Raw genomic sequence first — 16298 nt, 5'->3', positions numbered from 1 at the left:
TCTGCTACTCCAGCTGTAGCAGAGAACCAGCTGATTTACCAAAGTAACAAGTACTTAGACTTTAGCCAAGATTGAGAAACAAGACCAGGCAGAGGCCTGGCTCTCTTCCCCCTCTCGGCGTCCGTGAAAGCAGGGGACGCCGCCCTGGCGACCTCCCCTGGGATCTTACACACCAACTAAGGCTCTCTAAACTCTGCATCTGGCCTAACTGCCAATTTCAAATCTCCAAGGCCCACCCCGCAGTCTCTCCCTTTAAGGACTTGGACGGGGCGTGGCTAACACGCAGACGTCTCTGATAGGAACGGTCATTCTGATAGGTTGGGCCCACCGTTTCTGGTTCAAACGTGGCGGCGGGAAGCTCTGAACCCAGTAGAGCGCAGACCGGTGGGATCCTCTGAGCGTGTGAGTCTGAACGCCCCCCTACGCCCAATTCTCCGTCACCCCACTCCACAAGACCTCGGAAGGGCCTTCTCCACCCACACCAATCCCGCTTGGCCTCCCGCAGCGGGGAGGGCGGTGGTCCCGCCCCCAGGGCCGCTGCTAGTCTGGACGGTCCGCTCAGGCAGGCGGTGCGCACGCCCACTTCCACCGGAGCCGAGGGTCTGCTGGGGAGGTGCCCCGGGCAGCGGGAAATTGCTCCTTTCTGACCCTGAGTGGGGTCCTACGGTGGTCTGCCCTGCCTCCTGCCAGCACTACCTTCATTGTTCTGTGTAGTGGAGTCCAGCAGCAACTATCTGCCTGTGTGAGCTTAATTTAGTGTCTAATACCCCCGGTATCCGCCCGTCACCAGCTACTTCCGGCCTCGTTCACGGCGCCCCAGCGGCTCTGGTCCCCCTGCTATTACATTAGAGAAGGCCAGGGCCTGCCTCAGAACCTTAGCTCTGGCTTGTCCCTCAGCCCGGGTAGTTTCTCCAGCTGTTCCCTCCCCTTGGTGTTGGTTTAGATGTTACCTTCTCAGTATAGTCTACTCTGACCGCACTGTTAAAAATTGCAATTGCGCTTGCGCACACACGCACCCATACCCAATTGCCCTCACCTTAATTTTTTTTAACCTCATAACACTTTAATAATTTCCCAACATATTATGTGGTTTGCTTATTTTCAGTCATTCAGTAACTAATAGCACCTACTGTGTACCACACTATGTGTCCCCACTATGTGAGGATAGAAATCCTTTTGTGCTTACATTCTAAGTGGGGCAGAAAATAAATTTGTAAGTGAGCGATTATGTCAGATAAGTGCATCACCTGTTACAGTGAATAAAAATCTAGTTTTTATTCTCCATCACCACACTAAGTATCCCCAGACCCATGTGATGGCTGGTCCTCACCACGCTATCCCTGATATCCTGAGGAAAGTCAGGCTCTCTCAAACCCTTCCTCCTTAAATTGACCTTCTCTTATCTCCTTTCAGCACCACTGGGGAGATGTTGAAGTTCAAGTATGGAGCACGGAATCTACCGGACTCTGGTGTTGCTGAGCCCATTGCCACCCGGGCCTCCAGGCTGAATCTTTTCTTCCAGGTAACAGGCTGCCAACTCTGCTCACCTGAGTTTGTTTCCTTGGAACTTTCTTGTCACTCACCTTTGCCTTTATTGTAACACTGAGGCTAATCTAGGAGAATCCCATTTGGTGTTTTAAATGCCCTGGTAGTACTGGGAAAAAGGAGTCACCATGCAGCCAGGGGTGGATGGCTAAACTTGCCCTTGAAGGAAGATTTTTTTTTTTTAATTTCATGCACTTTATATGTCTGTACGAACGTTTGGCCTTTTACTAAAGACAGAGGAGCAAATGAACAAAGGTCTGCTGGACTAAAATTTCTGTAGGTGTAATCCTATTTCCTTTTCATTCAAGGGGTGTTTATGTTTTAGATTTGAAAAAACAGTTTTGATAAATACCACTCTGTGAAACCTACATTCCTCTTAAGGTGTAGAACATTTCCACCATCCCAGAAGTATTAAACATTAATATCACGAAATTATATCCAAGTAGATTTCTAAATTCTTTTGTTTCTGATGTAGATGGAACACCATTGGTGTAGAAATCCTTGTTTTGCTTATGTATTCACAAGTCAGGGGGGAAATATAGCTAGTGGTGAAGATTTAGGTTTGGAGTCAGCCACAGCACTTGTTAGCTGTGTTACCTTGGGCGAGTCCACCGCCTCCTCTGAATCCATTTGCCACTCTTTAAAATAGAGGTTATAACACCTAATTCACAAGACAGTTGTGAGGATTAAATGAGATAATCCGTGCAAAGCACTTAGCTCCTTGCCCAGCTCTTGGTAAGCCCTTTATAAATAGTTATAATAGTTATAGTAACAAATTCATGTTTACTTAGCATTGATTATATTTAGGAGGGTGTTTATGTAGGGAATCTGTGTGATAATAAATACTAGTAGTTCTTGATTTTTTTTTTCAGAATATTTGTATTGGGGAATGTTTAAACAGGTCAGAATGGAGACAGATTGAAAGTTTAGGCAGTTCTTTGGGACTGTCCACCTCTCCGTTTTAAGTCCCGAGATATTTTCCACAAGTGAATAGTCCGTCTCTAACCTTAGCTGACCGGTATGCTTCTGCTTTTTAGCCTTTTCACCGTTTTTTACTCCAAAACATTCCCAATTTATTACAAAATTTAAAAAAACCTTATAATATGCTGATTACATCGTAATAACTATGGCTTCCAGTGTGCTGGGCACAGAACCAGCATGTTCCTGATTATCTTTCTTCAGCCCTGTAACAAAGGTAGGGACTATTTTTTGTTATATTCCAAATTGAAGGAGACAAATATCTCGGGAGGCAAGAACTTGTCCAGGATCATGCAACTTGTACATGGCACAGCCAGGCTCTGTTTTTGGTCCGTCTTAATCCAGACACTGGTCATGCAACTGCTGGGCAGCACTGCCAGTGTATGTCAGTTTATTCAGTGTCTTCATAACACTAAGTGTCGTAACAGTGAGGATTGTGGGTAAATCCCTAGTTCATCTTTTTTAAAATGAGTTTCCTCACCCCCAGGAAAGCTGTCATTTGCAAAATGTAGCATATACTTAACGTTGCCTAATGTAAACAGCTGAGGATCCTGTTCTTTCTCCATGAAGTGCCATTTTAATAAGGTTTTAATAGAGTGGTGATTTTGTTTTTCATTGAGGTAGTACTTATTATCACACACATTCCTTCCATAAATACCCTCTTAAATGTAATCACTGCTAAGTGAACATAAATTTATTGTCACTTTAGAGTGAGTTTCAGGTTCTACTTAGTAGTACTTCCCAATGAACTCTAAGTCAGTATTTGGCAGACTTTTAGATTTTTGAGTCAGTAAAATTTCACAAATTTGCTGGGCTGACCTAGGTTTGCCAGCTTTTTATTTTGCCAAGTAAAGTATTAAAAAAAACAAAAAACAACAAACAGATAATGAAAAAACTTACTATCTTCTCATCCTTTTATTTCATTAAAAAAGGGCATTTTAAGAAACACCAACAGAGAAAGGACATAATTTCAGAATAAAAAACCCTTTTAAAATTTGGGTACATATAGTGTTATAAAAGAGTCATTATGTGGTATTCATTTTTTTCTTTTCATGGCAGACTTGAAAACTATTAAGGATCACTACTGTATTTGGTAACTGTTGCTCTACTTAGTCTACACTCATTAAAGAACAGAAGAAACAAAGTATTTTACTTTTCTGAGTCAGTGGCAGAACTGTAAAGGAACAGATACGGTGGCCAGTGCCTCACAAGCCTGGTTGAGGTTTGAATTTCTTATGGGACTTGTTAATGAAGCAGATTTTAACTTATGAACTGTAAAATTCGAATTCAATTGGCTGTAGATAGCATCAGAAAAATGTTTCTTTGTTGTTTGTTTGTTTTTAGTTTTCCAGTTCTCCAGGTGATTCAAATGTAGCTAGCCTGTTTCTATGATCCAGTGGTGTGTAACAAACTACTCACGAAGTTTAAAGCAACAACTATTTATTTTCCTGATGATTCTGTGGGTAGGCTGAATTCAGCTTCTGCTCAGCCCTGTAACATCAGCTGGGGTCACTCAGGGGGCCTTGTTGAGCTGGGAGCCTGGCCAGGACTGGAACATCTGGGGGCTGACGGCAGGCTGGGGTGTCCCAGAGTTCTTCCACCTGGTCTCTCTTCATTATGAGATCTCTCATTATTCAGTAAGCCTAACCCAGGGGTCGTAGTTTTTGGTGAATAATAAGTATTTTAGACACTGTAGGCCATATGGTCTTTGCTATAACTACTCAACTCTGCCACTGTAACCCAAAAGCAGCCCTAGACAATGTGTAAATTAATGAGTGTGGCTGTATTCCAATAAAGCTTTATTTATAAAAACAGGTGGTGGGTCAGATTTGACCCATGGGCCATAGTTTGCTGAACTGTCCAGCTTAAGCTTCTTTACATGGTGGCTGGCTTTCCAAAAGAGCAAAAGCAGTGTCACATGTGTCATATTCTGTTGGTTGAAGCGTGACACAGAAACAGCACAGATTTAAGGGGAGGGGAAATAGACTCCAGCTCCTGATGGGAGCAGCAGAGAGCCCACCACACATTGTGTGGCCTGACACATGGGATCCATTGCTCTAGATCAGGGGTTGCAAACTCATGTCCTTGGGGGCCGGGCACGGAGTATAAATGAGTCATTTGGGCCGGGTGGAAGACTGCAAGTCAAGTCTGCAGTGAAATGCACAGCACTTTCTCCACCCAGAGGGGCCTTGTTCCACAGCTGCAGCTCAAAGCACCAGGCAGGATTGTGGGGCAATGTTGCTAGACCCACCAGTGCTTCAAGAGAAGCCAGAAATCTTCCCCTGCCCCCATTTTTTGGTGAAATCTGATTTTTCAATATTGGCGGATAATCCTAATTATTTTACATACCACAGGCCAAACAAAACATGTCTGTGGGCTAGATACAGTCTGCCGGTTTGCAACTGTTGCTCTAGATCATGAATGAATTCAGCTTTAGTATAGTCACTCCCTTTGTTCCACTCTAGATTAAATTCACTCTAGTGAATTAAAGAAACTGGAGTTATATTAATAAACTGGGTACATGTGAAGGAAGTGGCAATCACTGTTTCCTGTTGCAGAGACACGAAGACATGTCAAGACCAGCAAGGTCCAGAATGAATGTTCCTGTGAGTCTCAGACCATTAAGAAACAAGGATCTTTTCTTATTAATGGCAGATATGTGAAGTTTTTCTTCCCAGGTGCTGGTGAAAGAAACCCACAGTAATGGAATCGTACAAGTGATAACTTAATGACTGTCAACTGATGTCTCTTTAAAGAACGAAGCCACAGAATTGTGCTGTTAGCGTGTGTCGTGAGCAGTTAGTCGAGCTGGTGGCTTGTAATTTACTTTGTGTGGATGGATGTTATTGATCAAAGCTTTTCATTATTGACAGTGTCTCCATCTGCTGTTTGCTGTTTTTAGGGGAAACCACCCTTTATGACTCAACAGCAGATGTCTCCTCTTTCCCGAGAAGGGATATTAGATGCCCTCTTTGTTCTCTTTGAAGAATGCAGTCAGCCTGCTCTGATGAAGACGAAGCACGTGAGCAACTTTGTCCGGAAGTGTAAGTTGGGAGAACTGTTTCTCGAAAACTGTCCCGCTGGAGAAAACTGGGAGGGTGCCAAAGGCAGAATGTGTTAGTAGTTGCTGACAGTGGGTAAGAATTCTGCTCGCAGACCCAGTTGCAAGGTTAGGTTCCACCTATTGTAGTTGGGAGACCAGATAAGTCAGGCCTCTTGCTTGAAAGTGACTAGAAGCTCAGCTCAAACTAGCTTAGGCCAGAAAGTGAATTTATGGCTCATGACGCGGAGGAATTCAGGGATGGTCAAAGGTTAGGTAAGGCTGGTTCCAGGGCTTGAAGAATGTCCTCTGGCCCATTCCTCTGCTCACGCAGGGTAGACTCTCCACTCGGCATAGTGGGCACCGTGGTTAGGCCCCACACGATTTAATTTTAACAAATTTAATGCATTTTAATTAGTTTAATTTACTTGTAATTTATTTTAAAATCGTAAAGAAAATATGAATATAGAAATAATGTGTAATGGTTCTGGATTATATTAATCATTATGCCACTCTAGTCATAAAATATATAAATTTTTGATTTTTTTTTTTGGTCATGCAGGAAGGGGCTGTTGGAAGTAAAAGTGCCTAGAACCTAAATCAGCCCTGCCCATACCTTGTTCTTGACTTTGCTTGACTTCCATTTGGTGGGGAAGTTGGCTGCTGGTGCCCCAGTTTCATATTCTTTTTTAAAGATTTTATTTATTTATTTATTTTTAGAGAGGGAAAGGGAGGGAGAAAGAGAGGGAGAGAAACATCAATGTGTGGCTGCCTCTCACGTGCCCCCAACTGGGGACCTGGCCCGCAACCCAAGCATGAGCCCTTACTGGGAATTTAATAGCTGACCCCTTGGTTCGCAGGCCAGCGCTCAATCCACTGAGCCACACCAGGCAGCGATACTTATTTATTTTTAGAGAGAGGGGAAAGGAGGGAGAAAAAGAGAGAGAGAAACGTCAATGTGTGGTTGCCTCTTGTGCGCCCCCTACTGGGGACCTGGCTTGCAACCGAGGCATGTGCCCTGCCTGGGAATTGAACCAGCAACCCTTTGGTTCGCAGGCCAGCACTCAATCCACTGAGCCACACCAGCCAGGGCAGAGCTGGGAGTTTTGAATAGATAAAATCAATGTATGTCAAGTACAGTGACTAGATATTTATGTGTGAACCTTGTCTATTCTCTGTTTCCTCATCTGCAAAACAGGGAAAGTGCATATCTGAAAAGGCTGAATGAGCTAGTGCACAGACGAGGCTTATCATGTTGCCCGGTGCTCAGAGACTGTCAGTGTTACCCAGTAGTGATAGTCATAAACCTCGCCGACGTTTAATGTATTTTGTATCTTTAACTTAAAATGTACTTGGGGTATTTGCTCATTATTCTGAGCTTGTTTAAATAAACCACCTTATTTTCTTGAATATTTAAAATCTCAAATAGGGAATGGGAGGGGAAGGGAAATAGTGTGACAGGCGAACTCACTGAGCCGTCCACAGGCACCTTCATTAGTCTTGAGCCTGCCCTCTGGTCACTTTAAGCAGTGGATTTTCTAGGCTCATTCAGTAATCAGGGGGCTAGGCCAGTGAAGTGTAGGTTCTTCTAATGGAATTCTCTTCCAGGGAGCTGTTTCATATTATTGAAGAGGCTTCCTGGAGAGTACAGTTGAGAGGCTATGATTGAAAAAGGATGATTGCATTAGTATGATTTTTTTTTTTCCTTGAATTTCTGTTTTGGGATGTAAGCTTCATTTTCCTGTGAGAAGAAGGGTCCAACAGCTGTTATTGCTGTAATTTCTTGAATCTTGTCATAGAGATGGAGACTTTTTTTGAGGACTGTTGGAGGAAATGAGACAGAGTTAAAACCCTGATGTGCTGCCCCCAGCATGGGCCAAGGGAGTCAGGGAACTAGCATCTGGGAACTAGGGAAGAAATTTTTATTTTATTCTAATAGAATAAATTCAATTACTATTCTACCCCTGGTGTCTGGCGTGTAGTAGATGCTCAGTTAATATTGCTTGACTGACTATAATGCTAAGGAAACAAAATAAGTGGCTAAACCTTAAGCATAGTGTCTCATAATTTGTGTGAAAAAATAACAAGTATAATATTAAAACATGCATAGAAAAGTGTTCATAACTTCACAAAGTCGGGCATTTCTTGGCGTTCTGGTAGCTGAAATTCTACCCTCTTGCATCTACATTTACTGTAAGGCAATAGTTTTTGTATGCTTACAACTTTAACACTTGTGGGCAAATTATAACTTGTTTTTTTTTTCCTAACTGTAAACATAATACAAAATTAAATATAAAAGGTCCAAGAGAGAAATAACTCAAAATCTTACCTGCCTGATATAACCACTGTTAATAGTTTGGTGCATAGCATTGCAATTTTTTTGTCTGTATAAAGTATTTATTGTGGCAGTTTTCAAACCTATGGAAAGGTGAGGGAAGTAGTATTATGAATTCCTATGTACCATTCAGTTAGCTCTAGCATCTGTCAGCCCTTCCCATGCATGTTCTCACGTTCCTCTTGTTTAATTTTACACAAGATAGATATGTGTTAAATTAAAAATTGAGATATAAGCATTTATTTGAGATCAACAAGAATAGTTATTCGGGGATCGCTGGTTCAGGCAAAGCCCAAATAGTGTTCCAATCAGGAGACAAAGGCAATGAGTACGTATGAGAAAGGGAAGGGGAGCGATTACATCAGTAGAAGGAAGGCATTTCTGCTGGTGCAGGTAGTACAACATAGTGACATTAATTCTAAATAATGTTTTAAATCTTTGGTGCAGTAGTCATCAGTCATAATAATTGCTTTTCTTTTTTTGTTTTGGCAAACAGTTCTTTGGGACACAAGGTTGCTTATGCACAGTCCAAGGGTCATGTCGCCCTTTGTCACTTTCCGAAGATCTGAGACAGAAGAGGTGCCAGGCAGTTGCTCTGGCCTGGCTGCTCCAGCTCCCTTCGAAAGTGGCCCAGTTTACATTATTGTTTACATATGTGTATAACGTTTTGTCACTAGCTTTGCTTACTTAGCAATATGTTTACTCAACAAATATTTCTGGAACACTTGCTATGTGCCAGGTTCCATTTTAGGTATTGATTTTATAACAGTGATCAAAACAGACCAAAAAACTACCTGTGCTAGTGGCAGTTGAGCTCTGCCTCATTCTCTTAAGCATGGGCCTAATATTCTTTTATGTGGGGGACTTTCCCGTTGATGGACCTTTAGTTTGTAATTATTTTTCTGTTAGAAGCGTGCTCATCACATTTTCATATGTATCTTTTCTGAGCACATGTGCTAGTGTTTCTGTGAAGTGTGAGTTCCCAGAAGTTGAAATGTTGGATTACTGAGTCTTAAAAAGGAAGCAATGCATTCAGCAGTGTTGGCTTTTGCCCTCTGGGTGCAAATGTTTATCAGACAAGGTCATTCTTTGAATGCATTTCATTACAGTGCTTTGGGTCTTTATCTCCACCTCAGTGGGCTCTTAAATGCCATAACCTCATGCAGGGATGAAGGGTGATGTGGTTTTGGAGTCAGAGAAGCTGCTGATCTAGAGAGACGTTATTAAGGTGTTTTTTTTTTTTTTTTAAATAGTTATAGTCTTGAGTGTAGGATCTCACCTGTTGACCTAAATAATCAAAGCGTTTGGAAAAAGAAATTGAGATGTGGAATGGTTTCTCAGAATTCTGAGACTACCATGATCGTTTTGCCTGGAAGCAATTTGTCTACTTGTGTGATTGAGATGCCTGGTGGTTGGCAGTGACAGACCCAAAGCTAATAAGTCGGACAAATGCTGTGAGCAAATTGGGGACCCAAGGCCTAATAGAGAATCAAGAGAAATTAGCCTTGTGTGGGAGCAATAATAAAATCAGGTTCAACCCAGAGAGTTGCAAGCCAGCATGTTTGTGGAATTACAATTCAAAACTCAGACACTTGATCTGAAAGAAACTTGGAAAGGGACAGGGAAGAAAGATGAGGCTTGGCACTGCGATGTCAGGTTAAAAGGAAAATACTGTTCGGCTTTCAATCTTGCTTCTGCATGGAATTCTCTGTGTAGGTGCCCTAGATTTACTTTTCACAGGGGTCATGATCAGCTCATGGGGTTCTACCCACCATTCTTGCCTGATTCCCCAAGTGACCAAAGGAAGGTGTTTTCAGGATGACTGGCTAACGTGAGAGGTGGGTCTGTGGGTGGAAAGACACTCAGTGTAACAGAGTTCGTCACATGTGCCTTTGATCCAAATGAATGGAATTCCACCTGTGAGACAAGGAAGGGGGTGTGTAATAACAATTACGGTTGCATTGGCTAATTCATCAATATGCCACTGTATGACTGTGGGTGTGAAATGGCTTTTCCCTTTGTTGGACTCAGTCCCTGTCATCGTCTGAACAACTTGCTGAGTTGGAAGTAACTCGAGAAATGTAGCTTCCAGCTTTATCTGGTGGCCAGCCTATGGAAATGGCGGTCCTTTTCAGTGCCTGGAGGACTCCAGGGTAACTCTGGGATTGCAAGGCAGCCTCTCGGTCTTCAAGGCACCTTTCTGAGGGATTCTCCTGGGTAATTTTGATTATATACTCTTCTTGTCTTCTTTTGGAGTGTAGCCCCCGTATACAGTGTAGTGTTCCTATAATGTGCAGAACTGAATTAGTTTTTCAGTCAGTTACAGCTGCTCCCCTCCATCGATGATGGTCGTTAGAGTTGTTGCATATTCAGCGATGCCCCAGCCTAGTGTTCTTAGAGAGTTAAAAAGTGGACATGTGGTTCCAAATGTGCCATCCATTTATTTAGACCATACTTCACTCATTGAAGGTCTCCAACTGAATGTGTCCCTCCCAAATTAATGTGCTAAGGCTCTGACCCTCAGGGGGATAGTGTTTGGAGGTGGGGCCTTTGGGTGGTACTTAGATATAGGTGAGATCAAGAGGATAGGGCTTCCAAGATGGGATTAGTGTCCTTACAAGAACGGGAAGAGAGACCAGAGCTCCCTTTCTCTTCATTATGTGAGGACACCAGGAGGAGGTAGCCATCTGTAAGCCAGGAAGTAGGCTCTCACCAGGAACTGAATCTGCTAGTCTCTTGATTTTGGATTTCCCAGCCTTCAGCATGAGAAGAAATAAATACCTGTAGTTCAAGCCACCTCATCTATGGTATTTGTTATAGCAACCCAAGCAAACCAAGAGACCGATGGAAAGATGGCACTAGGACCGGGGGTATGTAGGGGGAGGTAGAGGACCGTGTAGGGGTATACGTGGTAATGGACGGAGACTGACTTGGGGTGGTGAACACACAGAACAGTGTATAGATGATGTGTTGTGGAATTGTGCGCCTGGAACCTGTATAATTTTGTTAACCAGTGTCACTCCAATAAATTCAATACAGAAAAAAAGATTGCACTAGGAAAATGAATAAGACTATATGCTAAGAAGAAGACAGCTGCAAACGCTTTCGGATCTGTGACATGTCAACTCTGCAGAGCAAATATCAGGCTCCACTTGGTTCCTTGGGCTAAGGGATTTTTCGTTTTTATTTTACTTTTTTTTTTTTTTTTGGCAGCACTGCCACATGTTCAGGCAAGGAAGACATTACTGTTACTGACACAATGCAGGGGAGATAAAATAGGCTACTGGGAGAAAACTGAGCAGAGCACATGTGGTCAGAATGAAATGATCTGGAAACCAACTCCAACATTGAGATGGGAATGATGTTGCTCACGTCCCATTGTAAACTGGTCTCACTGAGGACAAGCATCTTTGACCAAACACTGCCCTGCAGCCTTCCGAGATGAGGAAGAAAAGCATGATTTGTATTCTTCTATTTTCCAAGTCTACAGGATGCAAATTATAGCTGCCATGGAAACTGTGCTTTGGAATTTCGGAAGCCCTTAATTTGAACATATAAAAACACTTTTGTGCCGATTTTATAATTATTCATGATGATTAGAAAGTGACTAAATGTCTTTTGACAGTGAGGGAAGACATAAGAGCACTTTTTCTTTTTTTGGCTTTCATAAAGATTCAGATATTGAAAGCTCTTTATTTACCTGGGAGTAATTCTTCCATGATCTGCAGATTCCGACACCATTGCTGAGTTGCAGGAGCTCCAGCCTTCTGCAAAGGACTTTGAAGTCAGAAGCCTGGTAGGCTGTGGACACTTTGCTGAAGTGCATGTGGTGAGAGAGAGAGCCACCGGGGACATCTATGCTATGAAAGTCATGAGGAAGAAGGCCTTGTTGGCCCAGGAGCAGGTAGGAGCGTTCTAGCATCACACCCTTCCCCTCTCTGTACTAGCATGTTCAGTGCAGAGATGATTTGCTGAATTGACAACTGGGATCAAACCCATTTTCCTCTGTGACTCTGTGGCTAATTATGGTTACAAGGGCAGAAAGGTCTCTTATGTCCTTAGCTCTTTTTCTTGAACTGATACTGACTCATTTTGAAGGCTCAAAAGCTCCCCTTGATTTCTTTAGCCTGTTTTTATAGTTGTGTTTTATTCAGAACCAACTTGGCCTTTTAATTAATGAGTTTAAGATCTTTTATGACTATCAGCTGGGGGGTTAGTGATATGCATATTATGGGGTGAGTCAGCATTTTCTTTTGTACACATTTTATATATTCGTGAGATGGGCATGAATATTTGATTTTAAAACAGGTCTTTGAAGAAAATTAAATAGGATTGTGCACCTGAACCCTGTATAATTTTGTTAACCAGTGTCACCCCAATAAATTCAATTAAAAAAAAAAAGAAACCAAATAAGATTCTTACGTGGCTAGGGAGTTGCTTATTTGAGAGCAAGTAAGAACTTATTTTTAAGGTTGCAGTATTTTTCTTTCTTTTAAACGAGACTGATGCTTCAGACATATTGATTCATTTGCTGTGTTTCTAGAGAGACGGCCATCAGCCTTGGAGTTCAGAGAGTAATTTATTAGTTACAGGCATTCCAGTACACATTCATGTGTCTGATAATGTACCCGGCTCCACGGGAAGCCTGCACAAGGAATTGAAGCTCCACGGCTGCTTCAGGGTTTGAAAACAGCCTTTGAGCCCTGGCCGGGTAGCTCAGTCAATTAGAGTGTGGTCCTGATACACCAAGGTTGGGGGTTTGATCCCCGGTTGGGGCACATACAAGAATCAACCAATGAATCCATAAATAAGTGGAACAATAAATTGATGTCTTGCTCCTTCTCTCCCTCCCTCTCCCTCTTTTCCCCTCTCTCTAAGATCAGTAAAAAAACAAACTTGGAAAGCAGAGGAAAAAGGCAAGTATGTAAAGCGAGGTGCTTACCAACTAAAACAGCTAAAGCATCACAAGAGCAGTTAGCAAATTGTCAAGTGATGGAGTGAGGAGAGATGTGGGTGAGCCTCGGACAGTTAGGGAAAGTTCTATACTGCTGTAGGCTCTGGTCAGAGAGAGGTGACGAGAAAGTGCTAGATGTGGTGTGGGTGACATTCTGGAGCTTTGAGTACTAGAATGCCATGTGTGTGTTTTTTTCTTTTTAGTGGTTTAGAACAAATAGACTGGGGAATGGGAAGAAATGAGGACATTTGGGTGGCATGTGGGTAATTGGTGGGAAATCTCAAGAACCTTTTTTTTTTATTGTGGCAAAATATACATAACACAAATTTATCATTTTAACCATTTTTAAGATACAATCATTAGTATTAGTGCATTCACAATGTTGTGTAACCACAGTCTATTTCTAGAACTTCTTCATCATCCCAAACAGAAACTGTACCCGTTAAATGGTAACTTTCATTCTTCCCCCATACCAGTTTTTGGAATGGCAGTTTAATTTGTGAGATGGTTGGGGATCGTTCAGGCTTTTGGAAGGAGGAGGTTGGGATCAGAGTCTGAGGACTTCAGTGACTTTGTGGGGCCTCCAACAAAGAGGCAGCGGAGGGCAGGAAGCTGCTTGTTAGAGTCCAAGAGGGATGTAGCCGTACTTAGGAATGCAGTGTGAGCAACTATACAGAAAGGAAGAATGGCAGGATGTGGCAGATCATGTGGAAGAGAGGTGTGGAAGATGCTCACTCAACCTCCCAACACCTACACACCATCTATCATCTGGAAACACTTACTGAGCACCTGTTGTGTTTGGAGTGTTTCTAGGTCCTTAAGAAGAAGCATTAGATGTAGCCCTGACCTTGTGATGTTTATGTTTTAGATGGGAAATTGTGCGTGGTAAAAACAAAGTAATCCGATGTACCACACTGCAGAATCAAATAGGTATGCCTTCCTCCTGGTAAATGACTCAAGATGACCCTTTGTGAGGTACGGGCTGGAGGGTGGTGGGTTTTTTTTTTTTTTTTTTTGAGTTAGATAGATAAAGAGAGAGAAATATCAATTTGCTATTCCATTTATTGATGCATTCATTGGTTGATTCTTATATGTGCCCTGACCAGGGATTGAACCTGCAACCTTGGTGTATTGGGACAGTGCTCTAACCAACCAAGTTACCCGGTCAGGGCCTGTTATTATACATTTTCACACTCAAATTGTTTCCACGTTTGCCAATGAGAATCTCTTCAGGTTGGATTTTTGTCCTTTTAACATATTCCCATCTTTGAGTACTACTTGCTTTCTGGTACAAGATTTTCAGGGTCTTACACTTTTACTTTACTTGCTTCAGCCCTGCAACCAGTCCTTTCAGTGTAAAATTATATTTAGAGGCCAAGATCTAGGTGCTCGGTGTTCTCACTGGTATTGGGGTATCACTGTTCCCAGGCCCTTGTCGGTGGACAGAGCTAGGAAATACAGGTGCAGGTATATATAATATATCTACCTACATACACACATTTACACCTATATTTCTATATCTCTATATATTGAAAACCATATGTTCATGCCAGTACCAGCTTCATAGAGTTCATTCTAAATCTCACCCTTTCCATGTTTGTAACTTTCTTCTCTGACACTATCCTTAGTATTTTAACTTATTTTTATCCATTTGTATGCATCTAATCTATTGTCTTTGGTGCTGCCCCCTCCATTTGGTGGGTTCAGGTGCTCTGTTGCAGGCCATCTCTACCTGTGGGTTCCTTTTTCGCCCCTGTGGGCTGTTGATACCATATGTTGGACTGCCCCCACAGGTTTGCAGCCCTCCTCACCCTTCTTGGGCCAGGGACCCTGTGCTGGGCCACCATGGCTCTCTCCCTACCACCTGTCAGGGATGCTGACCTTAATCTGCTTTACCTAATGGCTTTAGGACTGAATTATTGAGGAAAGGTGAAGAGAAACAGAAAGATGCTTAGAGTTAAAGGAAGTGCATTGACTTTAAAGAAAAATGGTAGGTAATTGGGTAGATAATATACAGATCTGGCAAAAATTATGAGCAAAGTAGGTGAATGGATGAGAATTGTGGAATGCTGGACTAAGTGATTTTTTTTTTTTTAACTAGAGATATCAGTTCAGGCTTAAAGAGAGAGAAAAGGGCACTTCCCCCTCCTTTACATTTACTTCTTTGTATTATAATTGTCTAAAAGGTTTCTTTTTCCTCAAGGTTTCATTTTTTGAGGAAGAACGGAATATATTATCTCGGAGTGTAAGTCCTTGGATCCCCCAATTACAGTATGCCTTTCAGGACAAAAATAACCTTTATCTGGTGAGTCTTTACATTTCTTTCTTTGGACTTAGTCCAGTGCTCTGCTACTCCGGTATCATAGTCATAGGATTGAAAGTGGTTCTTGCTCATGCGGTGCACGATATAGCTCTCATTCATTCAGTTGCTTTCCTGACTCTCCGCTGTCTTCCTGTTCTCCTTACCCTATGAGCTAGCCCATTTAGAAACAGCCCTACTAATTGTTGGGTATTGTAGCTATGACTTAAAGGACAATAATGAGAAATCATTTATTTGGGGATAGTCTAATAGCACCTTTAATAGAATCTTGCTTTAATTGTTTTTAATTGAAGTATAATTGATATATAATATTATATTTCAGATGTATAATATAATTTTTTGATATTTGTATATATTGTGAAAGATCACCACAATAAGTCATACTGTCTAGGTAACATCATTCAAATTTTTAATTTTTAAAAGTTGGGATAATTCATGGTTGTTAAGAAAAAGCAATCACTGCAGAACTGTATGAAATAAAGGGAAAAATGTTCTATCTTTCTAATTTATTTCCGTAGTAAAACAAATGTTAATTGGTATGTGTGTTCTTTCTGATCCTTAACTATGCCTCATGGAAAAGGTATTTCTGTCTATATTTTTAATACATGTGTAGTTTATTTTACAAAAATGGTATATTACTCTCTGCTCTGCTTTTCAGCTTGTTTTTTGCCTTTTAACGATTTGTCCTGGATATCTTTCCATATCAGTACATACAGCTCTGCCTCATTCTTTTGAATGATTCTGTAGGTATTCCTGATGTACGTGTAACATAACGTGTAGAAATTCATTTTCGGGCCTTGTTTAGGTTCTCGGGGGTTTAGATTCCTAAGGTTAAAAAAAAATGTGTCTTATGAACAATTTTTGTCCCTGATTCAGCCCTTAAAACAAGACAATATAAACTTTACAGAGGCTTATGTAAGAAAGAGATGGACTCCTATTTATTTTGAAATTTCACAGACATATTTGGGGGGACTATACTGCCTTTATTTCTGACCTGGAATGAACGGTTTATTTGCTTTGGTTTTATATTGGTTGAGAACCTGTGCTGGTAGAGAAATTTCTCCCGAGTCCACCCAGCCTCCTAAGCGAGGACATTCTCATAGAAACATGTTGGGAGACTGGCCTT

General features: G+C 41.8%; 1 protein-coding gene across 3 annotated transcripts in view; it reads left to right on the top strand.

The window, feature by feature from the left end:
- The first annotated feature begins 336 nt into the window (after positions 1-336).
- CIT (citron rho-interacting serine/threonine kinase) overlaps positions 337-16298 on the top strand; it is a 140656-nt gene continuing 124694 nt past the window's right edge. For all 3 annotated transcript variants that reach the window (XM_071221877.1, XM_045200958.2, XM_045200957.2), the window contains exons 1-5: positions 337-402; positions 1414-1522; positions 5426-5567; positions 11627-11802; positions 15056-15157. In XM_071221877.1, coding sequence (XP_071077978.1) covers positions 1427-1522; positions 5426-5567; positions 11627-11802; positions 15056-15157 — 516 coding nt within the window. In that variant the 5' untranslated portion in view covers positions 337-402; positions 1414-1426. The remainder of the gene's footprint in view (positions 403-1413; positions 1523-5425; positions 5568-11626; positions 11803-15055; positions 15158-16298) is intronic.

The sequence above is a fragment of the Desmodus rotundus genome, chromosome 7 (genome assembly GCF_022682495.2).
Source record: "Desmodus rotundus isolate HL8 chromosome 7, HLdesRot8A.1, whole genome shotgun sequence".
Lineage (NCBI taxonomy): Eukaryota > Metazoa > Chordata > Mammalia > Chiroptera > Phyllostomidae > Desmodus > Desmodus rotundus.
The sequence above is the reverse complement of the archived record's forward strand: the minus strand, read 5'-3'. Positions and strand labels throughout refer to the sequence as shown.